This window comes from Vipera ursinii (genome assembly GCF_947247035.1).
Source record: "Vipera ursinii genome assembly, chromosome: 3".
In the NCBI taxonomy this organism is placed as follows: Eukaryota; Metazoa; Chordata; class Lepidosauria; order Squamata; family Viperidae; genus Vipera; species Vipera ursinii.
The window spans coordinates 17,194,947-17,222,043 of NC_139516.1; the positions used below are offsets into that span (position 1 = coordinate 17,194,947).

Sequence of the window (27,097 nt, forward strand, 5' to 3'; positions counted from 1 at the left end):
CTCTCCTCCCCTGCCTTCCAATTGGCAAGCCCAGCTCCCGGCCCCTAACGCTATATATGCCTCGTTCCGCCGGGCTATGGGACCTGAGCAAGAAGGGAGCGCAGCATCCTCATCCCGCCGCACTCCAGACCTTCCCTTGCCGTTGCACGAGGGGAGAGAGAACCCCCATCAGTTTCTTTCGCTTTGCCAGCAATCCCGACTGCCAGAGTCTTCCCGGAGCTAGATCGCGGCCCTTCGAAGTCCCCTTCCTAGTTCTTCTCCACCTTCCTCCCGCGCTTGGCTTTCCAGGGTATAGCCCTCCTGCAGCCGGAGGTTCTCCGGCGTTTGAACCGTCCATCCACCCACCCACCCACCCAACCTTCCATCCAGTACCAGAATCATGAGTTCCCCTTTGAAGCCAGCCCCCTTGCTCAGCTCTCTCCTAAAGCTGCGAGGTCCCAGGAGCGCACCTGCTTTGCAGCAGCAGCAACAGGTGCCCACTTCGTCCGTGTGTGCCTTGGAGCCCAAGGCTCAGGTGCCTTCTTGCCCCATGCATGGTCCCCACTCACTTTCTGCTCTGCCCGGTCCCATCAAATGGCCTCTGATGGGCAGCCTGGTAGACATCCTGTGGAAAGGGGGCCTCAAGAAACAGCACCAGACACTGGTGAGTAATCTGTGTTTTCCCCCTTCCCAATAGATCCTTTGCCCAAAGTTAGTGTTGGCTGACTGTTGAGGGTCGCTTATGGCAAAACATGTAGTTCTTTGAATGGCAAAAGCAGTTGCTAACCCTCTCTGGCCTAAAGGTTTTAGTGGCAGGATTGGAAAATATCTCTTAAGGATTACCTCCGAGGTCCCTTCCAACTACTACTACTACTACTACTACTACTATTACTACTTCTTCTTCTTCTTCTTCTTCTTCTTCTTCTTCTTCTTCTTCTTCTTATTATTATTATTATTATTATTATTATTATTATTATTATTATTATTGTTTGGAAGGTACTTCAAAGATCTTCTAGTTCAGCATCTCCTATCATTGTGATGGACTGAGCAGACTGCAGAATTCTCAGACTGCTTTGGATCAGTCTGATCCCGTCAGTCTTCAGCCAATGCAGGGAATCAGTCATTGGGGGCATCTTAAACAGGTGACCGTTCTTGCATCTTGTTTAAAAACTCATTAAGGAAGAAGGAGCAACCACTTTTTGAGATAACATGTTCTAACATCATGACACTAGGACGTTCTCAATCAAATGCTTAATATAAGCTCCATCATCACCATTTCAACAGATCTGTTCTGGTCCATCTTATGTCTGAAGGAGATGTGTCTTACAGAATGCTAGATAGCCATTGTTGTGAGCTGAAAGTTGTGTGTACTGTACTGTGTATTTATTCACCTCTTCTTTGCAAGGAAGTCTGTGACTGAGTGCTTGGCTGCCCGATTTAACCTTCCCTCCCCTTTCTTTTCCCTTCTCTTCAAGGCTGAGTACCACCAGAGGTTTGGCAAAATCTTCCGCATGAAACTTGGGAGTTTTGACTCAGTTCATATAGGCGCACCTTGTCTGCTAGAGTCTCTCTATAGGAAAGAAAGTGCCTATCCTCAGCGCCTGGAGATTAAACCCTGGAAAGCCTATCGAGACTATCGTAAAGAGGGCTATGGGCTACTTATCCTGTGAGTAAAGATGTGGAAGGACATATGCCGCTTTGTGCTGAAAATGCCCTGTGCTTATGTTGGCTTGAGGTTTTAGTGCAAGGGATGCTAAGAGCATGTAGTTCAGATTGCTGTTTCATAAGTACATTTGAGCCTTTGGTGGTAGTTTCATTATTTATAAATATTAAATGATTGTGGGAGAAAAAGTCAATATGCCGTTTATATTTACATTTTCTTTAGGATTCTTCGTCTTTTGGGACCACATTCAGCTGTTTTATCCTGAAAGCAAGCAAGTTTATCATAGTGACAGTATAGAGAAGCAAACTGCAGCATTATCCCAGTTAATTTGGACTTAACCCTCCTGGCAACATTAGAATGGAAGAACTGCAGCAGGAGAAAGGCAGTTTTTAGATCAAATGCACATAAGATAACACTCAAGCTAGAAGGGAAATGCAGAATGTGAAGAATGCTGCTGAGCTTGTCGATCAGATGGTCGGCAGTTTGGCGGGTCAAATCCCGAGTGCTGCATAACAGAGTGAGCGCCTGTTACTCGTCCCAGCTTCTGCCAACCTAGCAGTTCGAAAGCACGTAAAAATGCAAGTAGAAAAATAGGGACCACTACGGTGGGAAGGTAACAGTGTTCCGTGCACCTTTGGTGTCTAGACATGCCGGCCACATGACCACAGAGTCGTCCTCGGACAAACGCTGGCTCTTTGGCTTTGAAACGGAGATGAGCACCGGTCCCTAGAGTCGGAAACGACTAGCATGCATGTGTGGGGGAACCTTTACCTTTACCTTAAAAGTAAGAGATCAATGGCAGCACTTAGTACATCTTCCCAAAAGCTAAACAGGACTCTCATAGTTTTAGGTGAAATTAAGTCAGAAAAAAGCAGCAGAAAACCACATCCATAAGGTATATTTGCTCTTGTGCCCAGGGCTCAAGCTTGACTAAGGGAATTTTTTATCTTTATTTAAAGTAAATGATATATTGGGATGCAAAGCCATTTTCCCATATTATCAAATCTGATTAGTCTGCTTGCTTATCTTTCTTAAAGTATATTAGCATTCACTTATGAAAACTGCCCAGACTTAATATTGGTTTAACGTTTCCTCATACACGCATGCACCTTTCATTTTAACCAGGAAATGTTAAAATGTTCACAGAGCCTTTATGATCAATATAGTGGATGTGCTAAGTTGAGGGTGTCTTTTAATCACTTGAATATTTGTTTTTCACAGAGAAGGGAAGGACTGGCAGAGAGTAAGAAGTGCATTTCAGAAGAAATTAATGAAACCCATGGAAGTTGTAAAGTTGGACACTAAAATCAATGAGGTACTGCAGAAGAATAGGTGTTTAAAATTGCCTCTAAAAGTCTGATCCAGACACAGGTGTAATTTGAAATTTTGAACGCTCTTGTTATTATGTGGGCTACTTTAAAAGAGGGAAGAAAGAAATTAGAAAATTATCTCTCCAGAAATCATGTGAAATCTTTCTTAACTTATACCAGTTGGAAATATAGTTGAAACAATAATTTTGAATGCATCTCACAGATTTCTCTGCCATGTAGAAATGTAGCACATCAGGGTACAGTGAAGGCTGCAACTTCCTTCTTCGCATGCCAAATTCCTATATGCAGGAAGGGAAAGAATTAAAGTAAAGAGCAAATATTCATGTCTAGCCTTCAGTTCCAAATGGTTTAAAAGCATATTACTTAATTTCTATTTCACTTTACTATTTCACTAGTATCCATCAGATGTTAATTATATATTTTTCATCTCTGACTTAGTTAAAGTTAGCAAATGAAAAGATCTTTTCCAGACCTAGGATAATTTTGATCACCCCCTTTTCTGTATCTTCCACAGCGTCTGTTTTGTGATACACTGATCAGAACTCTGCATGATATTCCAAATGTAGAATTAGCATGCCATAGACTTGAAAGCATTATAATGTTAGTATTTTTAAATTTGATTCACTTCCTAATGACCTTTCATTTTTCTGATGCAGAACACTAAGAGAGCTCTTTCAATCTCTTCCATAGGTCCTGGCTGATTTTATGCATCAGATAGACACACTCTGTAATGAGAATGGACAAATAGAAGATTTATATTCAGCACTGAACAAGTGGTCATTTGAAAGTAAGTTTTTCATTCATTCTGGGGTCATTGCTGCTTTTTCTCTACACTAAAATGTATCCATATAGGCTAGCTTTCCCCAACCTGGAATTCTCAGAATGCCTTAACCAGGATGGCCGTGTTGGCTAATAATTCTGGGATTTTCCTGAAAGGCACCAGGTAAAGATCAGGTGAAGAGCGAATTTGGTGTAGTGGTTAAATTGCTGGCCTAAATACCAGGAGACCATAAGTTCAAGTCTCACCTTAGTCATGAAAGTTGGCTGGGTGGCTTTGGGCCAATCACTCTCTTTCAGTCCAACCCACCTGATAGGGTTATTGTTGTGGGGAAATATTTGCTACCTTGAGTTACTTATAAAATAATAAAGGTAGAATAAAAAAATATTACAAACAAATAAACCTTGTCCATGTAGAGGGGAACTCTGGCCAGTTGCTTATTACTCAATGTGTTGTCCTTGAGGCCTCGTAAGTAGGTATTACTAATACCGTGGACATTATATATTAATTGCATCAAAAGGAGGGGATTGGGCATCATTTAAAATTCCCAGAGAGATATGTTAAGGAAAACATGGTCAAGAAACTGGGCCATGTTTTTGCCATGATTTCTTTTTTATATGTATACTAGGTATTTGCCTGATGCTATATGGGAAAAGGTTTGGACTTCTGCAGCAAGACGTAGAGGAGGAAAGTTTGAACTTTATCAAGGCTGTAAAAACGGTATGAAAATGCCACACACATGATAGCCAATCCTTTTTCTGTAAGATATTAGCAAGTCAGCCATGTCTGCTTCTGTGGGAATAAAGGGACTGCAGTCCAGGGACGCATCTATTTTGCTATTGCCTGTCCCAGCCTTTGCAATTATTCAGTTATGCAGTTCCAGCATGGAATTGATTATGGGATGTATTGTCTAGAAACCTTATCCCTTCTGAACTACGCAGAGATACTGGAGTTAGGTCTTCTCAGTAGTTTTCACTGACTGAGGCCCTTAACCTAAATAAATGGAAAAAACCTTTGATGCTCCATAAGAAAATAAGCTGCAAGGAATATTTCCAGCGTTCTAGGATAATGTCTTATAGTAGGCTGGGTCACTGGTTGATTGTCAGTTGCTCTACAGGTTTCAGGGATTTTTTTTCCCCCACCTTGTATGAAGATGCCTGGAGACTCTCCTTGGGTCCTTCACCTTGAAAAGCAGACATTCAATTTCTGAGTGGTAGCCCTCCAGAAATACTTCAGATTGTTGCCCTCAGACATATAAATTATTATGTTCTCATAAAACCCTTAATCAGATAATAATAAACCTTTATTGTCAAAGTACAACATGAGTACATTGAGATTAGCTGAGCCTCCCCCCGTGCTCTCTCCCCCCAACACACAGTGACAACAAACCCTCCATCCTACCACACCATGTGAACCAACTACACCACACACCGGCCTCCCAAGTCAATTCTGCATAAGATTATGTCCCATTTAAAAGCCTAACAGCCCACGGATAAAAGCTATTTTTCAGCCTGTTGGTACGGCTGGCTATATTCCTATATCTCCTACCGGATGGTAGGAGAGTAAAGAGATACCATCCAGGGTGTGAGTCATCCCTGAGAATCTTCCTCACTCTTGCAAGGCAACGAGCCCTGGTGATGTCATCCAGTGGTGTCAGGGAACAGCCCACAATGTCTTGTGTTGTGCTCACCACCCTCTGTAATACTTTCCTGTCTGTGGCTGTCAGACCAGCATACCAAACCACAATACCATACGAGAGGACGCTCTCTATAGTAGACCGGTAAAAGAGGGTCATTAGCTGTTGTTCTACCCTGTTCTTCCGCAAGACCTTAAGAAAGTGAAGCCTCTGTTGGGCCTTTCTAGCCACCTGAATGAAAGTCCCACGTGCAACAATCAAAGCTTAGTTAATTTTAATCTTGTTAAACTGGGAAGCAAGACTTAGTATGTGGTGCAAACCCCATTCATTGAATGAGACATAATTATATATAATTATATGTAAGGATTACTATGATCCCAGGTCCACATGGAACAGCTTCTACTTGGTATTCTAGTTTAGGGCCCAAGTATAGCTCAGTTTATTGAATCTAAGTTAATCCTTTCTCTAATGGTAAAATATATATTCTTTTGAACTTTTCCTGGTACTTTAATAATGGTGTTTGTTGTTTTCATTATATACAGATGATGAGCACTTTTGGCAAGATGATGGTGACGCCAGTTGAACTCCATAGAAGTCTAAATACAAAAGTTTGGCAAGCTCATACAAATGCATGGGATAATATATTTAAGACAGGTAATTAAATATATTTAAGACAGGTAATTAAAGATTTGTAAGGACACGGAAAATATTTTGTGAAATATGTATTTGCATCTTAGGTTTGGCAGTGGATTTTGCATCTTGCATCAAGAAACCAGCCTGGCTATCTGGAGTTCATTTATTTTCCTGAACCATTTTGTGGGATAGGTCAGATCAATGTTTTTTCAAACTTGACAGCCTTCAATTCTCCAGTCAGAATTCTGGGAGTTGAAGTCCACACATCTTAAAAGTTGCCAGGTTTGGGGGGAAAAAACTGGATTGGATGAAGAGAGAATATAAATCTTTACCAAATCACTAGGCTCAGTGGTTAAAAAAACCTTTTATGGGTAGTCCTTGACTTGCAATGTTTAGTGATCTTTTGAAGTTACAACAGCATTGGAAAAAGTGACTTATGACTGTTTTTCACAATTACAAACATTGCGGCATCTTCATGGTCACATGATCAAATTACAGACTTTTGGCAACTGACATATTTATGACGGTGGCAGTGTTTTGGGGTCATGTGATCAGTCTTCTGATAAGCAAAGTCAATGGAAAAGCCAGATTCACTTAACATCTGCATTATTAACTTAACAACTGTGGTGATTCCCTTAAGAACTGTGACAAGAAAGGTCGTAAGATGAGGCAAAGTTCACTTAACAAATGTCTCGCTTAGCAACAAAAATTTTGGGCTCAATTGTGGTCGTACGTCGAGGACTACCTGTGTCTTAAATCTCCCTAAACCAAGTTCAACAGACTTACCAATATTCTAAAATGGATACTTAACCTTTTTTCTGTTATTAGCTACAGTTGGTATGAATACTGGATTGTATGGCTTAAATTCACCATGGAATGAGTAAAAATACTAGAATGGATTATTCAGTAAGGCAAATGTTTAGTTCTCTCCCACACAGATTTGAACATTATCCTTATATCCCTAAGTTTCCTTCAGTGAATCTCAGAAGGATTATTATAATAGAATAGGGATCTGAACCTTATTTTTGCATACTAACAATCTTCATGCTTAAATGAAAAAGGAACCAGCAGCCCTTTTAGTAAACCAGCTTCTTAAAACCTGTGGTTCTCCAGTCCTATTGAAACTCACTCTCCCAGAATTCCCTGTTTTCAGACTGGCTGGCCAGTAGTCCTGGGTGGATGATGCAGTCCAAATACATTCAGAAGAAGATAGATTGGAGAAGATCAATCTAATTTACAACATTTCTTGATCTTGAACATTTTAATTTCTCATAATTTAATTTTAATTTCTCAAAGTAGACATTTGAGGCTTCTACACCATAATGTTATTGTTTAATCATCACTTCCTCTTTTCTCCTTCAGTGAAATGCTCCATTGACAGCAGGCTGAAGAAACACTCTGCAAATCCCTCTGAAGATTTCCTCTGTGACATCTACTTTGGGAGCCAGCTTTCGAAGAAAGAACTATATGCAGCTATTACAGAGCTTCAGATTGCTGGGGTTGAAACGGTAAATACTGTTAGCTTCTTTTCATTTGTAAATGAACAATGATTTCGTGTTTCTGATAATCTGCCACACACCACAAAGGCTTTTTCCTTCTTTGTTCAATCAGAGCCTGTTCTTTTAGGCAGCATTTTTAGAGTTGGCATTGAATAAGGGATTTTAACACCGTGATGACATGGGTTTGTACCTTCCATTTTCTGTAGGATGCAATGCTGCTGTAGTTGTTTTCCTTTTTTCTATGATCATGATTTCAGGCCATTCACCACAATGGTGCGTTCCAAAGGCATCTCCTATAACTCATATTATGCACAAACTTGAGTAACGATGGGAATTATTGTGGAAAACCTATGGATAAGCCCAGGTTGAAGGAGCCTAGTGAAATACATCTTAAACTTAACTGTCCATTATTTGGTACACTTCCATGGGAATGTTAATCTGCAATTGACACTCATTACCATTGGTAGTTGGCTCTCACAAAGCTGATTGGTGCAATCAATCAGATCCACACGTGTAGGATTCAGGCTAACTACTTTATTGTATTCTCCCTCTAATTCAGGAATGTCTCCAGAATGGGAACAAACAGACAAGGTCCCATGGAATGGGGGACCTTGTCTGTTTGTTCCCATTCTGGAGACATTCCTGAATTAGAGGGAGAATACAATAAAGTAGTTAGCCTGAATCCCAACACAATGTCACCCAAAGTTTGATAAACAAGATGATTATTTAGACAAGCTCATGAAGCCACCTGGAGTTAAAGAGATGATAGGGTTTTTCTTTTCTTTTAGACAATACAGACATGGGTGAGAACAACACAAAGACATAGATGCTTGCTAGGCAGTTGTCATCTAGAATTAAATAATTGTGGGATAGCTGACTTCTGCAGCAATCTACCCACACACCATTGTGTGATTGCCACTGCTTTGAGATATTACATTTGGGCTCCATAAGCTCTTTTTTCTGTCTCTAGACAGAATACAGAATTCCATACAGCCCTGGAGTCTATCCTTTTCATTCCTACATGTGATGGAACGTGCACCTATAAAGGGGGAAGTGGTAGAATTGGCTCTGGTGATGCAGCAGTTTCCCAAGAAGGAGAAAGCACATTCCAAGGAAGGGAGAGAGACAAGAGGCAACTCAACCCAGAACTGGATAGGAGACAGAGGGAGAGATTTAAGATGGCCACTCCCTAGAATCTTCCAAGGCATATCCATTAGAGTTAGAGTAGTATAAGTTTAGTCTGGCAAGATTCTGTCTGTATATTCTGAGCACATAAAGAACTGAATTTTGGCTGGATTTTTCTATGTTGTTTTTGGGTTGGGTCAACATATCTGCTGGGCTGCGTTGCAACAAAGATCCATCTGCAATAGAATCTTCTGGGATGGAAAAGGTCTGGATATGTTGCCCTAGAACAGGATGTGAAACACAGCAGAATCCTAGAGATATAGTGAGTTGCAAGTATAACTAATTAGGAATTACACAATTACATGAATGTAGACTTATGCAGATATTCTGCTGGTACAAGTGCAAGGTAATGTAGAGTGCAAACTGGTGCCTGAAGCCACTGGAAATATTGTTGCCATGTTCTAATTTTCAGCACAGCAGAAAGGGGAAAATAAAAAGAGCAATTAATTTCATTTTGATTAAATAAAATTTGGTTTTCATTGTAAACCTCCATTTCTTGTTGAATTTTGGAAGAGGGACATTTGAAAGCTGTGTGAGGGGGTCTTTGACCCTCCCAAAAGTTGCGCATTCTGATGGGGTTGATGGAACCAACCATAGCATCGTTGGAATCACTGCAATATATAGACCTACCTCAGAGACCTGACAGGGAATCAGCTTGCCCAGTTTATCGGAGATGGGGCACATATATTTTGACCCATATTTCACTTTTTGTCTTCTTGCATACTGGCCAACTCCTTGCTACAGATGCTCTGCATTAGGGGAACCAGATTTTACTTATCCATACTTGAGACTAGAGGATTAGGGCACAATCTTATAATACCAATATTTTCAGCATTTTATTAAAGTTATTCTTACATTAGACATACACAAAGCTTTGTGGATATAAAATTCCACTGAGTAGTTTGCCAAGAACCACATCAGAAGCAATAATGGATGGGACCTGGACAAAAAGTGTAATTTTATTTTCTTGGATAATTAAAATTAAATGGTTAATGTGAACACCATCCAATTACACATTTAATAATATTTCCCCTGTTGCATTACAAATTTGTAATTCAGTAACGGAGGCTTTTAGAAGCTCCTGTGGTCTCAGGACTTTGGATTATCCATCTCTTGTTTCTATCAATCTCCAAATTGTAGGGTCACAGATGTTTCTCTAAATTGTGAAGCCTAATGTTTTTAAGTTTCTTCACATTCCTTGGGTAAGAGCAAGTTCAGATTTTTTAACCTACCAAAGTTGCCTATAAAACAAAATCAACTTTTTTAGCACGATGTGTTTAGGTTTCTTTTGCTAGTATAATAATCCAGAGTGATTTCTGTTGCTTTTTTTAGACTGCCAACAGTTTACTTTGGGCTCTATACAACATCTCCTGCAAGCCAGATGTCCAGGCAAAACTGTTTGAGGAGATACAGAATGTGGTTTTACCTGGAGAAGACCCAAATTGTGAACACCTGAAAAAAATGCCCTATTTGAAGGCATGCCTGAAAGAATCAATGAGGTAAACTGGCTCACAAACCTAAGAATAAAATTATTCTTTCCCCTTGAATTGGCAGCTATAGAGCAAAAAATTCAAGTACCGTATTTTCCGGCGTATAAGACGACTGGGCGTATAAGACGACCCCCGACTTTTGAGAAGATTTTCAAGATTTTTCGTCTTATATGCTGGAAAATACGGGTACATGCCAGTTGCCAAGTGTCTGACACAAGCCCGATTCAGCCCCTTCTGATGCAGATGGTGCAAAGCCGCTTTTTTGAAGCCCAAAGGGGCTTTCCCTTCCACCCACCCTTTGGAATACACGCAAGAGCTGCGTTCACATGACGCGCTCTTCCAGGCCAGACTCTGCAAACGGCACACCAGAAGCCGCAACCACCATGGGAACTCCGAGTCCCCGCCTTTCGGCAGCCTGCACGGCCAAGTGCGATCCAGCTTTGAGAGTGCATTTGCAGACAGAGCAGCTGCCGCATCTGGAGCCAAGCCCTGCCCAGGAGGCAGTCAGCCAGGCGGGCCTGGAAGATGCGCTGGAGAGCCGGGCTTGGGGCGGCCATGCTGAGGCTGGCTGGCGAGGCCCGCTGCGTGGTCTGCGGGCGAGAGGGGCACCAGGCCGCCAGGTACCGCTGTCCAGGCTGCTGGGAGAGATAGTGGGTAGCAGGGCGTGCTCTGCTTATGCTCAGATGCCTCTTGGGTGAGGGGGAGGGGCTTCCTGCCACTCCCGGGGTCTGGCATTTGCAAGAGGGAGGGGAAGGGGCTTAGAGGCTCTTGGGGGTGGGAAGGGAGGGTCATGTTGGAGTGGGGACTGGACTAAGGAGGCTTGAAGTTGCTTTGCAAGAACGGGTGCTCGATTGATTTATGTACTATTTTCCGGCGTATAAGATGACTGGGCGTATAAGACGACCCCCGACTTTTGAGAAGATTTTCATGGGTTAAAAAGTCATCTTATATGCCGGAAAATACGGTAACTATTGATAGCTCAAAGGAAGGCCAATGTAAGATGGATACCTAAATAGAACAGGCTGAAATTCCACCTAGGCCACCTTTTTCTCCTTGTTTGAGGACAAAGAGCATGGTGCAGTGGTATGTGGAGAAGACCTTGGGAGACAGGGGAAAGAGATGCTACCTAGGGAACAGTCAGATAAGAGATAGCATAGCCCACAGATGGATAATGGACAACACAAAAGGCCAGAAGGGACCCTTCCTAAGGTTGGCACACCTACTTTAAAGTTCATTCCCAGTCTTTAAAATATGTAGCAATTTTGTTGGACGGGTCTTCTCTGCTGTGAAGAGTGAGAAACAAAAAGAATTTTGAAACATTTACTCCAAACCTTTCTGAAATAAGGATGTTAACACAACATCCTTAACCAGCTTATTCATGATGCTCTGAGCAACAGGTTTAGAAAGTCACTTGGGTTACCTCTGAATGTTTTGCATAGTCCAGCTGATAATGTGTATACCCCTTGATAGATAGGTTTGATACCCACCCACCACCCAAAAATAAAGTGGACTTATCTCATTTTACTGTAGGTTAACACCTTCTGTGCCATTTACCACACGAACCCTTGACAAAGAAACAGTCCTTGAGAATTATGCTCTTCCAAAAGGGGTAAGTGACTTCCACCACTTACATACTGTAATTTATTTTGATTAAATGGTTGAATGTATAACCTGGTTTTTTTTCTGCCAACAACAGTATTGATGCAAGATGTGACTGGCCTTATCATACTTGCTAGCATGTCAATGGTTGGGAGTCAAATACTTGATAAACTTTGTGTCGTGATATATGCCAGGCATAGTGCTGTAATTGCTTTTAAATCTCAAATCTCTTAGATATACAGGAACTAACTCAAAGCTGACTCAAAAAACATATCATTTTTACACCTCCTGGTAGCACTTTCTCACATGATTTCTTTCTATTATGAGCTGGGAGCACACACAAAGTGTAATGAGTTTAACATTGATTAAGCAAAACAAAACAAAAAACCCTTATCTCCCTCAGTCCCCAAAATCCAGGAAAAAAAATCCTTATTCTATCCATAGGTATGACACCCAGCTTTTATCCATTTCAGCCTTTACTCACACCCACAAATTATAAAGTATTTTTTTAAAAAAGATGAAACAGAACAACCAAGAGAAAATTAGAAAAACACCACTCAGCATAACCCAAAAATGGGCTCCATCACACACTTGTGGCCCTCAGACTCAAATATATTACTAAGAGCTCACTGAGCAAACAGTAGATCTTATTTATTTTAAATTCTACTCAGCCAGCATTCATTGTATCATTGTGTGTATGGGGAGGTATTTGGGAAAATTGAATAATGACAGCTGCCTTGATATCCATGTTGATTTATAGTCGCTATTTTAATAACAACTTCCTTAACCAGCTTATTCAAGAGGTTATCAATAATATTCTACTTGGTTAGACTTACCGTAACTTGATGAAGATAATGATTTTTTTAAATCCCATTTATATCCCGCCCTTCTCCGAAGACTCAGGGCGGCTTACAATCTAAAGCACAAATCAATGTGCTTAGCAATTAGATTCAAAGTATTGATTGAATTCAGAAAATAAGTCAATTCAGTAAGCAGATTAATTGTCCTGTGTGAACATGATCAGTATATATAAACAGACATTTAACCAGTGCAGCTCCTCCCTGAACCCCATTGTAGTAAAGTTATTGGGGAGAAGAAAATCATTTATTGATTATTTAGTGATCTGCCAAGTGAAATGCTAAAACATATTTTCACATCATTGCCCTTCCTAAAATTTGTATCTTAAATTATAAGGCCTGATCCTGATCTCTTAGAGGTGTGCAAATCTTTGTTTTCTGTAGCATTACTTAACATGTTTGAAATCTGATCCTGATCCTAAAAATGACTCCAAGTCAAGTTAAATCTCATTTAACTTGTCTTTAAAGAGGGGGAAAAACCCTGTATTTTTCTCGCTAAGTTTTCCCTTTCTCCAAAGAACTAAAATCCTGCCTGTTTTAATTCACTGAAAAATATATATTCATTGCAAGAAGTTTTGAAAATTCTTGTCATAATTTTATCTCTTGTTGTTGACTATGATCTTTCCTTTGGATTGTGATACGCATCTACTTTGGGTTCAGCATCAATGTTTCATTATAGGCAATTTCCTTGGGTCTTCCCCGCCCCCGAAGCAAAATATGTCCATGCTCCATGCTCCACTCACTTGACATTTTTCTCACTGCTCTGTAAATACATTTTGTGTATTTGTGTTTGTATTTACAGACGGTGTTGATGATTAACACTTACGCTCTGGGATGCAATGAAGAATATTTCAGTAACTGGAGTGAGTTTCAGCCAGAGCGTTGGTTGCAAAAAACCATCCATCCATTTTCTCATGCTCCCTTTGGCATTGGAAAAAGAATGTGTGTTGGGCGCCGACTGGCAGAGCTGCAACTTCAACTAGCTCTCTGTTGGGTAAGCATTCAATTATGTTAGATACATATGTCTCCCCCATTAATCTGTACACAAGAGTAAGCATTCTATGGCAGCAAAAATGTATTTCATTGTAATGGAATGGATGGAAGATCTTGGAGAATGAGGGAAAGAGATAGTACCTAGGGAACTATCCGACAAGAGAGGGAAGAACCCACAGTCAGTTGATGGTCTGAGAAAAAAAACTTAAGAAAGACCTGCCTCAATTGATCAGACTGTTAAAATTGAAGGTGGGAGGTTTGTACCTTCAGACTCGCATAAGTCTGCTAAAGTAGCCTTACAATAATGTAGCATTAACTCTTCTAATTGTGTTTGTTATCTGGTTTACCTGGAAGACTGACATCCAGATAGGTTACCTATGCCTACATACCTTCTCCACTGCAATTTTGTTAATCCCCGAAGGTATTTAGCTTGAGAGACAGAGATCTGAGAGCCTAAGGCTTTTTTTCCCCCAAAGCAGGGAATATAGCAGCTTTGCATGTACCATAGCAATGCTTGAGCTTAATGTTCTTCTTCAGGCATGGCCACAAGGAAAGATATATGTATGCTTCTGCTTTGGTTTTGCATTCTTCATAATTCCCTACATCCACTGAATCCAACTTGTGTACGAATCTTAAACTGTATTAGAAGAAACGAGCACAGATTACAAAATTGGCTAGTTTTCACAGCTCAGGATTTAAAGGAAGGACTTAGCTGTGATTAATTTTTCAATGGGTGAAGAAACTCTTGGTTTCCCTCCTTGTCATCACCCTGGAGGGAGAGCCTGGAAGAGCAGCGAATGCAAGCTTTTTGTTTCATTTAGCTAAATTATTAAAATATCAGTGGAAATTTATTACAATCTAATACATCAAGATTGATTTATTTTAAAAAAGTTATAGAACAGCTTACAGTTGTTCTTAAATGAAGTGTGGGGGACAGGATCTCCTGAGAAACAATCTGGGCAAAGTTTTTCTGGGCAAACCCTACGGAAAGAACCAGAAAGGGTAGTAAGGTAAAGGTAAAGGTTCCCCCGCACATGTGTGCTAGTCGTTTCCAACTCTAGGGGCCGGTGCTCATCTCCGTTTCAAAGCCGAAGAGCCAGCGCTTGTCCGAGGACGTCTCCGTGGTCATGTGGCTGGCATGACTAGATGTCAAAGGTGCACGGAACGCTGTTACCTTCCCACCGGAGTGGACCCTATTTTTCTACTTGCATTTTTACCTGCTTTCAAACTGCTAGGTTGGCAGAAGCTGGGACGAGTAACAGGCACTCACTCTGTTACGCGTCACTCGGGTACATTGGAGCAACTTTTCCCTTTGTCCTGGAGGGTGAATTGTCTTTTTTGACAAGATGAACTTCCAATTTTTCATTAAATTCAGGAGGAGGACTCTCTTTGGAACAGAGGCTGGGTGGCCATCTATCAGAGGTGCTATAGTGATCCTGCACTCAACAAAGCATTGGATCAGAAGATCATTTCCAATTTTAGGGTTCTGTGATTCTGTGTTGGAGAAGTGACCAAATGATATAGAAAGCATTGCTACAATCCTTCCTACCTAAAAATATTGCTTATTTCTCTTACTGAAAGGGATGAACCTTTCAAAGCCTTATGAACTTTAAAAGGGACACAGTGGCTCAGTGGGTTAGGACGCTGAGCTTGTCGATCAGAAGGTCGGCATTTGGCGGGTCAAATCCCGAGTGCCGCATAACAGAGTGAGCGCCTGTTACTCGTCCCAGCTTCTGCCAACCTAGCAGTTCGAAAGCACGTAAAAATGCAAGTAGAAAAATAGGGACCACTACGGTGGGAAGGTAACAGCATTCCATGCGCCATTGGAGTCTAGTCATGCCGGCCACATGACCACGGAGACGTCCTCAGACAAGCACTGGCTCTTCGACTTTGAAACGGAGATGAGCACCGGCCCCTAGAGTTGGAAATGACTAGCATACATGTGCAGGGGAACCTTTACCTTTTTTTAATGAACTTTACCATATCATATTTTCCTACTATTACTGCCTGTGGGAGTTAAACTTTGACACAGACACTATATTTTGCTTAACTGACAGGTTCCCCAACTCGGAATACATCTTCATTACAGGTTGGGGAGACTCTAATGAACTTCATTTTTTCCCCCTTTGTATTACAGCTTATACGGAAGTATCGGATTGTAGCTACTGACGACAAGCCGGTAGAAGCTCTTCACTTAGGAATCCTCATCCCCAACCGAGAACTTCCCATTGCATTCAAACGACGATAAGGTAAAAATTTGTGTTCCATTATGGAGTTAATTACATGTTTAAGGTGATCTTTAAAGGTCAAAGAGAGAGAAACTTCAGGGATAAAATAAGGATGACTGGCAACTCTTAAGAGTAATTCTACTTTCATGCTTTTGAAAAGGAAATTTCTAGCCCTCGTGATTGCAGACGGATGGTGAAAGAAAAGAAAGGAGGAAAACAATTCAGTTTGTCAGCATCCTACATTTTGAAAGCATATGCAAACACACATAAACATTTGGGCCATGATAGATAATTCATTTTGTCAAGTACAAAATCCATCTCCAGGTGCAATAATTGAATAATTAAAAGATTTAAATTTCTTAAATCTGATATATGGATTGAAGATTCCTTGTGCAAATACACATGTGTTAGGAATGAAATAAGGAGGACATTTTAAAGTCTTATTCTGCTCAGTTATTTTTTTTTTAATTTGCCTACTAAGGCCTTTCATAAATATATCTTTGCAAACAAAAATGCTAGTTTTCGAACTGAAGAATTTATTAAGTTGTCTCTTTGTTTTCCCATAGATTCAACTGGAGAAAGAGCTGACACTTTTGGTAGACAGCATTCTTGAATTTTGGATTCCCAGATCCTGCTAGAGTCTAGTTATATTTTGAGCGATGTGTGTTAACAGCAAGGTCAGAACAGCAGGAATCCAAAGCTAGCTTGAAGGCAAATCAGTCAAGCTATGTTGAGCACACCTTAGCAGTCACCTCATATTATTGTAAAAGCTATACCTGTTCCAAAGGTATGCAGTAGAAGAATGGCAGAATTACCATCTTGGCAGATGACAGTAGCTCTTTTCACCTAATCTTGGGATGGAAGAAAAGTCCATTCTTCTCCGTCTGCTGCTGTGAAATGTACAGTTCTCGAACTGTGCAGTTAATGTTTGTAGGAAAACTGAGGTGGCTTACAGATCACTCGGAGACAGCTGGCTAACGCTAACAGGTTAACGCTAACAAAGTGATAGAATAAAACTCTGAGTTTACTCTTAACCTCAGGATGGAAGCGCTGGAGAAGTTTTGTTTCGCCTCTCCCCAAGTCCTTATGGAATTTTAAATGAAGATCTTTGTCTGCAAGAGGGTGAACATGATTTGCAAAGAGACGTCAAATAATCTAAGGGATGGACTGTGTTAGATATCCATAAAGGGAAGAATGGCAATAATAAAAGCACTACCCTTTCAGCATTAGAGGAGGAGAGTTGTGTTAATCTATGGTGACAAGAAATCTGGAATGAATGCAGGGTTTGTAGAAATGCTAAAGGGCTGCATTTGCAAAACAAAGTATGTCTGGTTCTCTCTGATGTTTCATTGTTACAACCACTGGCCCCTTTAGCAAACTCAGCAACTATGTATGGAGAAATATCATACATACAAACACAAACGCACACTCACACAGAGGCTTTCAGGCAGACAGAACAATGAGTCACATTACAGAATGCAGACCACCCAAATTGTTATGAGCCCTTCAAGGTGATGCATGCTTTGGAGAACAGAACAAATAACTTCTGCTGGGACACAATGAGTTGTGCACTTGATGACTCCCTACATGAGGTGAATAAGATCATACAAGCAGACCAGTACAATTTATTTCTCGCCAAGTCAAATCCAGCTCCTAATTTATTTGTAACAGTCCAACGAGGTCCTGTAACTTTTTCCTTTTTCCTTTGGCTAACTGAAGAAATGAGGCCATCATTAGGTACTGTAAATTGATGCAACGTCCTCAAATGGCCGATACTGTGGGGAACAATAGCCATTTCCTTCTCTCCAATGTAGACTCTCCCCACAAGCTCTTCTCCACCTTTAAGCTATCTGTCAGCTTTCATGTATGGAGGGTAGCAGAGGAAGATGGACTGCTATCTTTACCTTTGCCACAACCAGCAACATGGCTTGGACTTGCCAGATATGATCTTGGTCTCTTAACTGCCTTTAAAAAGAGCCTTGGTGGAGCAGTGGGCTAATGCCTCCTTAAGTAACACCAGCTGCCTGCAATTAGCGCAGGTTCGAGTCCCACCAGGCTCAAGGTTGACTCAGCCTTCCATCCTTCCGAGGTCGGTAAAATGAGGACCCAGATTGTTGGGGGCAATAAGCTGACTTTGTACAAATGCCGCTTGGGGTGTGTGTGAAAGCCCTAATAAGCAGGCATATACATAGAATGAAGGCTATTGCTAAGCTTGTAAGCCGCCCTGAGTCTTCGGAGAAGGGCGGGATATAAATGTAATAAAAAAAAAGAAGAGTAAACAATTTCTTCGGTACAATGTTATAGAAGCTCCTGGCAGGTTCTCCATCTCTGAACTGAGAGCAACAAGTTGTGGTTCATGCTGCACCCGACTTTCGTGTCTGTGAGCTGCCACTGTTGGAAATAGGATGCTGCTCTGATTAGACAATCAGCCTGGTCCAGCAGGGCTTCACTTAAGTTTCCAAATTCACACTGATATGTCACAATTTATGCAGACTGGAACATCAGCCTTACAGAATTCCATAGAATATAAGGGTTATAGTTCCCAGGTATTTTTTTTTTGTATTCGTTTTGATAAAGTTTCCTTATTATTTTGTTTTTACGTGTTTTTAATTGTATTTGGTTTTTTTTAAAAAGTAAATGTGTTTTTAATAATACCTCTATATTTTGAAGAGTTGTCATAGCTTATTTTTTTTCTTTGTTTTTTTAAAACAAATTTTAACGTCCATTTCATCATTGATATTTAAATCCACTCTTCTGAGAATTTTGTAATAAAAAGAATTTATGGATGTGATTTTTTTTTATTTGCATTGAACGTAATCCGTGTCGAGTATCTTCTTCAAGATTAGTACACTTTATAAAGATTTTTAATAGAAATTGCTTGTAGTTGTGATACCTTTGTCTATTCAGAATGGCTTTGCACTGAATACAAGCTTTGTACAGAATTACGATGTTGCAATTTCTTTAAAAATAGTTTCCCTTAAACATCTTTCACAAATCCAAATCTCATTTGAAAAATCAAACAGTCGACATAACACAAATACAACCCCTCCCCCCCCAAAAAAAATAAAACTCTTTTTCCATTTCATACAATTGAACTAATAACTAACTAACTAATAAATAAATAACTGTTTCCAGATCAGAATTGGAATCAGAAAATAATCTCATGACCTGGGATGCTGCAACGTCTTAAATTCATGCTGGTTGTTAAGCATCCAAATTTTCATCACATGCTGTGGGAATGCTGTGACAATCGTAAGTGCAAGGACTGGTTGTAAATCACCTTTTGCACTGCTGTTGTAACTTTGAATGGTCGCTAAATGAATGGCTGTAAGTCGAAGATGGCTTGTTCGGTTTGATATGCTTCTCCGTGGAAGAGCAGTTCACTTTCCAGATTCAGGTTATGGTTTTCCCATATATTTCGCCCCTGAAATATTACACGCTGAATTTATTATTTATTTATTAATGGGATTTATATCCCGCCCTATCTCCCGAGGGACTCAGGGCGGCTAACAACAACAAATGTTGTTGTGAATGTGGATCCTTACCAATAAATATATTCTTCTTTCATCTACTAGCCAATTCATGTATAAGTCATAGTGTCTCAAGGGTAGCTAAACAAAAATGATTCTCCCCATGATCCCCTGTTGAGTTCGTAGGCTAGTCTCAAAAGTGTGCAAAGCTAACACTATCAGTAGGATTTTTAATTAGAGAGGAATAAGATAAGTGTTTAATGCAACATTAAAGTGAGCTGAGTTTAGGGAAGACCTCAAAAATACTGTAAAGAGGGCCTGTTCCGATGTATTTACAATCAAAGAAAAATACTTTTTTTAATGCTTTATCCTAGTTAACTATGAGGAGGTCATGACAAAATCATTCAAGGAGAGAAGCAACCTAGAATTAAGGAGAAAATTCCTAACAGCTAGAGCAATCAAACAATAGAATAGCTTGCCTTCAGAAGTTTTAGGTGCTCCGTAAGTGGAGACTCAAAAAGAGACTGGACAACCATTTGTCTGAAATGGTACAGGGTCTCCTGCTTGAGTAGGGGTTTGGCCTAGAAGACCTCCAAGTTCCCTTCCAACTCTGTTATTCTATGTGATACAAGGACATCTTTTTTAAAGCATAACTTATACAACTTTTCATTCACATGTCTCTAAGAGGATGCATAATCAGACAAAGAATTACTAGCAGATAGGTATCTCAGCTAAAGTTTAATACTCATAAAATGCCTATTGACTTAGCTTTGATTAGATTCCACCTTGAGCGTTCTGATCATTTCTGGACATCACATTTTTGGAACACAGGAACAAGTTTGGAAAAGGCAACAAGCATGATCAGGAATCAAAGATAAAAATAATTTGAAGGAGCAAGGGTTATAATAGCAGTCTTCAAATTCCTGAAAGAATGTTACTCAGAAAATAATTCTCTTTTATTCTGGAGTATAGGACAAGCGGCGCTGTAACCTAGAGATGAAGACATTTGCCTCTCACTCAAAAGATTGAGAGTTCAATCCTAGGCACTGACAGATGTTTCTCTATCAGGGTGAAAAGAGAAAATATCTGCTGCAAACTCCATGTAGGCATCAGGAGGGGTATCTGGCTAATAAACGCTTAGCTCCATTCAGTCACCCTGATTCCACCCCAATAAAAGGGATTACATGGTTGTAAAAAGAAAAAAAAATCTGGAGTATAGGACATGGAACAATAAATTTAAGTTACGGGAAAGCAGATTCCAACCGAATGTTGGTGATATATAAAATAAGTTTTCTGAAAGGAAAAATAGTTTGACAGAGGAACAAGCAGACACTGGATAGCCTTCTGTCAATGATGTTTTCATTTGAATTCTTATATTGAGGCAGCTGGATGTGATGGCTTTAATGGCTACTTCCAAGTTGGTGATTCTACAAAATGTTGCAGTATATTCTTGTCTATCAGTGTGATGGTTAGGTATGACTACAGAAACATGAGCCACACATAAGCAATCTATGGAATTTTGAGAGAATGTGCTGGATTGTATTCACAAATTCACTTGTTGGTTGACTCTATGAAAAATGGCTACCATAGTGGTCATGGCCATGCCCCAAAGATTTATTAGAAGCCAATCTAGTGGCCAAGAATATTCCTTCCATCCTAATGGAATCCACAGGCACTCCTGTAAATATGCCTGAAATTTCCTTTTATTTAAAATAATGATTTAGGACAATTTTAAAAAGATAGTGATAGTGCTACCTCTTCCATAAGCTTTTATGAGAAGACCTAATCTTTCTCCTCCCAGTAATAATAGATTTGTATGTTATTCCAGTCCATATTATGTGCAACCCTTGTCTTCTAAATGACTTCATAAAAGAAAATTCCTACCAGGCAACTTAAATGAATACCGAATCTTGAATACCAAATTTTTAAAAAGCCACTTAGATTTTTACTGGAGAATCAATCTTTCCTGACATAGAATAGAATAGAGCTGGAAGGGACCTTGGAGGTCTTCTAGTCCAGCCCCCTGCTCAAGCAGGCAAACCTATACCATCTCAGACAAGTGACTGTCTAGCCTCTTTTTAAAAATCTCCAGTAATGGAGCGCCCATGATTTCTGAAGGCAAAGCTATTCCCATGGTTAATTGTCCTCACTGTTAGGAAGTTTCTCCTTAATTCCAGGTTGCTTCTCTCTTTGATCAGTTTCCAACCATTGTTTCTTGTCCTGCCCTCTGGTGCTTTGGTGACTAACATGACCCCCTCTTCTTTGTGGCAGACCCTCAAATACTGGAATAGTAGGCTTTCTCTGCCCCCCACCCCTCACAGACACACAAGAACACACGCACACGTACACGAGTTATGCTCATTAACATACAGTAGTTAGAACATATCTGGGTAGAATTACAGCCTGAAGCATTTTAAATATTCACCATACTTTCTCACCTTTGATCCTCATAGTGAGATTGAACCTCCGCAGAGTTGAACCTTTTATACCTTTGGATCTATTTATAACTTTTTTACTTACCAAGCAAGATGACCACTTCTGTTGCAATAGTTGGCACTTCCACTTGATCATCTGCAAATATAGGCATAAGTTGATTTTAAAACCACCTTACAGCAGCTTAGCTGGTTAGGCCAAAGGACAATTAATAGGGCATTAAAGTATTATTTGAGCAATACAACTGGAGAATATGAGAAGTCAAACAGGACATTCTTTGTGACTGATAGGGACAGACCATCATGGAGAAATCTCCAGTATCTAACTATGGAATCACTAAAAGTCAATGCCAACTTGATAGTAAATAATCAGTAGAATACTTTGCCCTTAAAGCTTAGTTTCTGAAACAGCATTTTCCTGTTAAGGAAAAGATAAGGTCTCCACTTGTCTCTTGCTTCTCACTAGTCATGACTTATTTTTGTCAACATTCCAACTTTAGCTGATTTGAGTGGGAAGTAGTTCCCAGACCTATAGCCTTACAACATTAACTTTAAAGTCCCAAATCTGGATGCACTATGTTCATGTAATCATGGATATCAAATAAAGGTTCCTGTGGATGCATGTCCAATAGCATTTCTGAGAAAGCCTACCACAAGTGGGCAGGGGAAGAGAGAGAAGAATAGGTTTTGGTGCTGAAAATAAAGGCATGTGAGTCTGTCAAAATAACAAACAAATGTATCATTGAACAAATCAACCCAGAGTTCTCACTTGAAGCACAAATGACCGGACTTAAATTGTCCTACTTCAGATGCATTATGTGAAGAACTAGCTCTCTCAGGAAGGGTCTCATGATGGGAAAGGTGGAAGGAAACAGAAGAAAAGGGCAACAGCAACAACATGGATTGAATCAGTTACAGTGGTGATGGGTGCACATTGGAAGAATTGAAAGATCAGGTTAAGGGTAGATTATCATGGAGAAAATCTAACTATGTGGTCATCAGCAATAACCTGATGGCGGCTTCTTCTTCTTCTTCTTCTTCTTCTTCTTCTTCTTCTTCTTCTTCTTCTTCTTCTTCTTCTTCTTCTTCTTCTTCTTCTTCTTCTCCTCCTCCTCCTCCTCCTCCTCCTCCTCCTCCTCCTCCTCCTCCTCCTCTTTTTCACCATAAATTTTGTCATAATTATTGCTAGGATGATTAAATTAAAAATTAAAAATCTCAGTGTAAGAAATACCTAGCTTTGTTTTTGGTTTGTTTATCTGCATTTGAAAATCTGATTTCCAATTATTCTTTAAAATTCAATATACTAATAATGTCCAGAAATGATAGATCCCAGGAGCTGGAAAATTAAATAAGGCAAAGGAAGTCCCATTTTTTGAAAGTTGCCAACCACTGAATCTCTAGCATCATATTTATTCTTAAGAATCCACCAGGACCATCTGGGATTCTTAATAGGCAAAGAGGGATTAGTTTTAAACAAATATTTTTTGAGAAGTGTACCTCTTTGCTGAGAAAAAAAGGCAAAAGTAAAATGGGCTGACAGAAGCATAAGGAGGTGAATCTCCAAGATGAAATGTGCATTATATTAAAAAGAAGCATGGTTTCTTTTTTAGTATATAGTTTTGTTTTAGTATCTCAGTTTCATTTCATTTTATTATTATTTTTTCTTTCTATCCAAATAATAACATATTACGGAATATTCTTTGGTACACTTTACTCACACAATGTACTTTGATACAAATTCATATGCATTTCTCAGAGAGATGGGTGGTTAAGAAATAGGAAAAATAAGTAAGTAAATAAGTAAATTTCTGGATAAGCAGTAATTTTACCAACCATGCTGATCCTTGTTTCAAAGATACTCTGTTTTGGTTTAATTCCTTTTAACATTGACCACTCCAGCACTCAGCTAAAAGGTCAAATTGATTTTTCTAATTTTGTTGACTAAAGCACTAAATGCCCCAAATAAAATCAGTATTTTTTTTCCTGTGATATTTCCCCGTGTCCTAATCATCTACTTTCTAGGAACATCTTTAACCAAATATTTACTCAATACTTCTCAGGCCATGATGGCCTCTAGTTAGCCCTACAATATTAGGGGGTCCTTGATGCTCTCTGAGTTTGGTTGTTTTCTTGCTTGCACTGATGACATTACCTAGTTTGGGTAATGAAACCTCTGTAAGAAAATAACCAGGCTCAGAGAGCATCAAGGACCTCTCATTTCTACCCTGAACTACAAATATTCTCCTTTATTGGCACTACAATCTTTAATAGAAATGATCCAGAGAGTTTGAATTTGTACAATTCCTTGAATCACAAACGAATCAAACAGCCTGGGTTCCTAAAAAATACTAAAGATATTAAGATCTGTTAAAATATTAAGATCAAGCCAAAATTAATATACAAATGGAGCTACTAGGTCCATAATAGCTAAACATACTGTGAGAATGTGAAGTGGGGAGTTGCAAAGTCGCGTGGTCGCACAGAGAGATGGACACTTGAGCTGGGTAGTATTTCTTTTATTCGGATCAGGAATGAATCTGGGACAAAGGGGTTTACCTGGTGTTTCTTATACCTGCCCAGGTGAATGATGGCCAATAGAATTGAACCTGGGCTTCCCGCCAGTGCATGTGGCCAATAGGTTTAAACCCTGGCTTCCCGCCAGAGCTGACCATGCCGGGGGCTGTCAAACTTGCTCCGTCCGGCTTTTCCCACCTCAGCGGTTATCGCCTGGAGCTGACCAGCCCCCTGCTGCGCTGGCATTTCCTGTGTATGCTAGCAGCATACACTACACCCCTTCCCCCATAGTGAGGATTTTCCTCTGTCATACCATCTCCAACTATATACACATATTTACAAAACACGGTTACAATGGATACACTTGTTGATCTGTTGCCCCCTTATGAACGTACATAGTCATCGAGGTAGCTTGGCGCTTTGTGTGGCCTACTTGACCTTCTTGGTACATGATCTTCCGGAGGTATGGTGGCGTGGCTATTCATTCCTTCCTGAAGCTCCTGTTGAGGAAGGTTGCTGTGTGTCTGTGTGTGTGATTTGCTGATTCCTGGTGACTGCCTGGTTTCTCTATCAGACTCCTGCCTGTACAGGGGTTGCCATTGCTCCCCCCCCAACCATCCTCCTTGGTGAATGTGTTTGTATTGGCTTTTGTGTTGGATCTTCCTCCTCACCCCCCAGTGTGTCCTCTGCCACCCTTTCAGGAGTCCTTTTCCTCAGTTGATCCAGATGCCTTTTCCACAGGAGTCCCCCCTCCACCCTTACTCTGTAGGAAAGGGGCCCTGTTTGCTCTATAATTTCCCCTGGCACCCATGGATAACCCGTACTGTAGTTCCTGGCCCAAATGAGGTCCCCTGAGGTAAAATGTGTCTTGATGTTTGGGTTCCCCATGTCTGCGGCTACTCTGTCTGGATGAAGCCTGTCTAAAGTTGTAATGAGGCGTCTCGCCCATCTGAGTTCCGCTGGGCTTTTGCCTGTGGCAGTGCAAGGTGTTGCGTGTTGGTGAAGGAGGAATGTGGCTAGTCTTTGCTTCCAATCTCCCTGTACTATGCGCTTGAGTGCATCTTTTGTTGTTCTCACGAATCGTTCTGCCAATCCGTTACTGGCAGGGTGGAAGGGGGCCGAGGTGACGTGTCTAATCCCCAAGGTCCTCAGGAACACCTGGAAATCCGAGGAAGTAAATTGCGTTCCATTATCTGACACGATTACATCAGGCAACCCATGTGTAGCGAATATCCCCCTCAATGCTTGGATGGTCCCTGCTGATGTCATGCTGCTTACAGGTACCACCTCAAGCCATTTTGAATGACTATCCACAACTACCAGAAATGTGTGACCTTGGAATGGGCCAGCGTAGTCTATGTGCACCCTGGACCAGGGTGAGTGTGTTTCCTCCCACTTATGGACTGGTGCATGTGGTTGTTCTGGCCGTGTCCTCTGGCATGTGTAACACCCCGCTACCTGTGCTTCTATCTCCTTGTCCAACCCTGGCCACCACAGGTAACTCCTTGCTAGAGCCTTCATTCTTACTATCCCTGGGTGTCCTTCATGTAGTGATTGGAGAACTCTTTCCCTGAGTCTTGTGGTAATTATGACTCTGTTTCCCCACAAAAGGCACCCTTTGTGTGTGGACAGTTCAAACCTTCTTGAGAAGTAAGCAGTGAACTCTTGCCCTGGTGATTTGTCTTGCCACCCACTACTCACCCACGAATGAACCCTGCTCAGAACCTTGTCTTTTGGTGTCTCTGTGGCTATGTCCTTCGCGTTGAGGGGGCATTCTGGCAGTTCTTGGATTGCCAGGATTTGGGCATCCGGTGCTGGGTCCAGCTCCCTGTCCATTAGGGGCAGTCTGCTGAGACCATCAGCATGCCCCATCTCCTTCCCTGGTCTGTGTATCAATTTACAAGAATATGCAGAGAGAAATATTGACCATCTTAGCATTCTAGGTGACAAAATCTGTGGTGTTTGTTTCTCAGTTGTGAATAGTCCTAATAAAGGTTTATGGTCTGTGAAGATTATGAAATCTCTGCCATACAGGTAATCATGAAATTTCTTTACTCCAGCAACCACTGCCAGTGCCTCCTTGTCTATCTGGGCGTAGTTCCGCTCTGCAGCTGACAGGGTTCTGGAGTAGTAGGCGATGGGAGCCTGAGTTCCATCCTCCTTGAGATGGCTGAGCACTGCTCCAATCCCATAAGGGGATGCATCGCACGCAAGACAGATTGGCTGATCCTCCCTGAAATGGGTGACAGTGGCATCGCTTGCTAACATGTTGTTTAGTGTTTGGAATGCTTTTGCATGTTTGTCAGTCCATTCCCAAGGTGCTTGCTTGTCAAGTAGCCTATGTAGGGGTTCTGCAATTGAGGCTTTGTGAGGCAGGAATGTGTGGTAGAAATTGAGGAGCCCCAAGAATGCCTGCAATTCAGGCTTGTTTTTGGGAGCAGGGGCTTCTTTGATTGCCCTCCCCTTTGATGCAGATGGGTGGATGCCTTGAGCATCTATCCTGAACCCCAGGAATTCTGTCTCTGGGACCCCAATCCTGCACTTCTCCCTTTTGAGTTTGAGACCTGCCCCCCTGAACCTCTCAAGGACCGTCCTTAAACGGGTCGCCAGCACGTCTGGGGAGCTGGCTGCGATCAGGACGTCATCAAAATAAGGGCAAACCCCTGGTATTCCCTTAAGCATCCTTTCCATCACCTCCTGAAATATCCCCAGCGCTACGCTAACCCCAAACTGCAACCGGTCTACCCGGAACGCTCCCTTGTGAGTGATGATCGTTTGTGCTCTAGCAGCCCCTGGGTCTACCGGCAATT

General features: G+C 41.0%; 1 protein-coding gene across 1 annotated transcript; it reads left to right on the plus strand.

Moving 5' to 3' along the window:
* Positions 1 to 379: 379 nt before the first annotated feature.
* On the plus strand, positions 380 to 16,635 carry CYP24A1 (cytochrome P450 family 24 subfamily A member 1; the record flags this gene model as incomplete). The annotated part of the gene is made up of 12 exons (XM_083358432.1): positions 380 to 643; positions 1,455 to 1,645; positions 2,864 to 2,957; positions 3,664 to 3,760; positions 4,380 to 4,471; positions 5,930 to 6,041; positions 7,383 to 7,528; positions 10,037 to 10,203; positions 11,725 to 11,803; positions 13,453 to 13,644; positions 15,781 to 15,892; positions 16,438 to 16,635. 11 exons carry the CDS (start codon positions 380 to 382, stop codon positions 15,889 to 15,891), a joined length of 1,545 nt encoding a protein of 514 aa, XP_083214558.1. The 3' UTR covers position 15,892; positions 16,438 to 16,635.
* Positions 16,636 to 27,097: the final 10,462 nt, after the last annotated feature.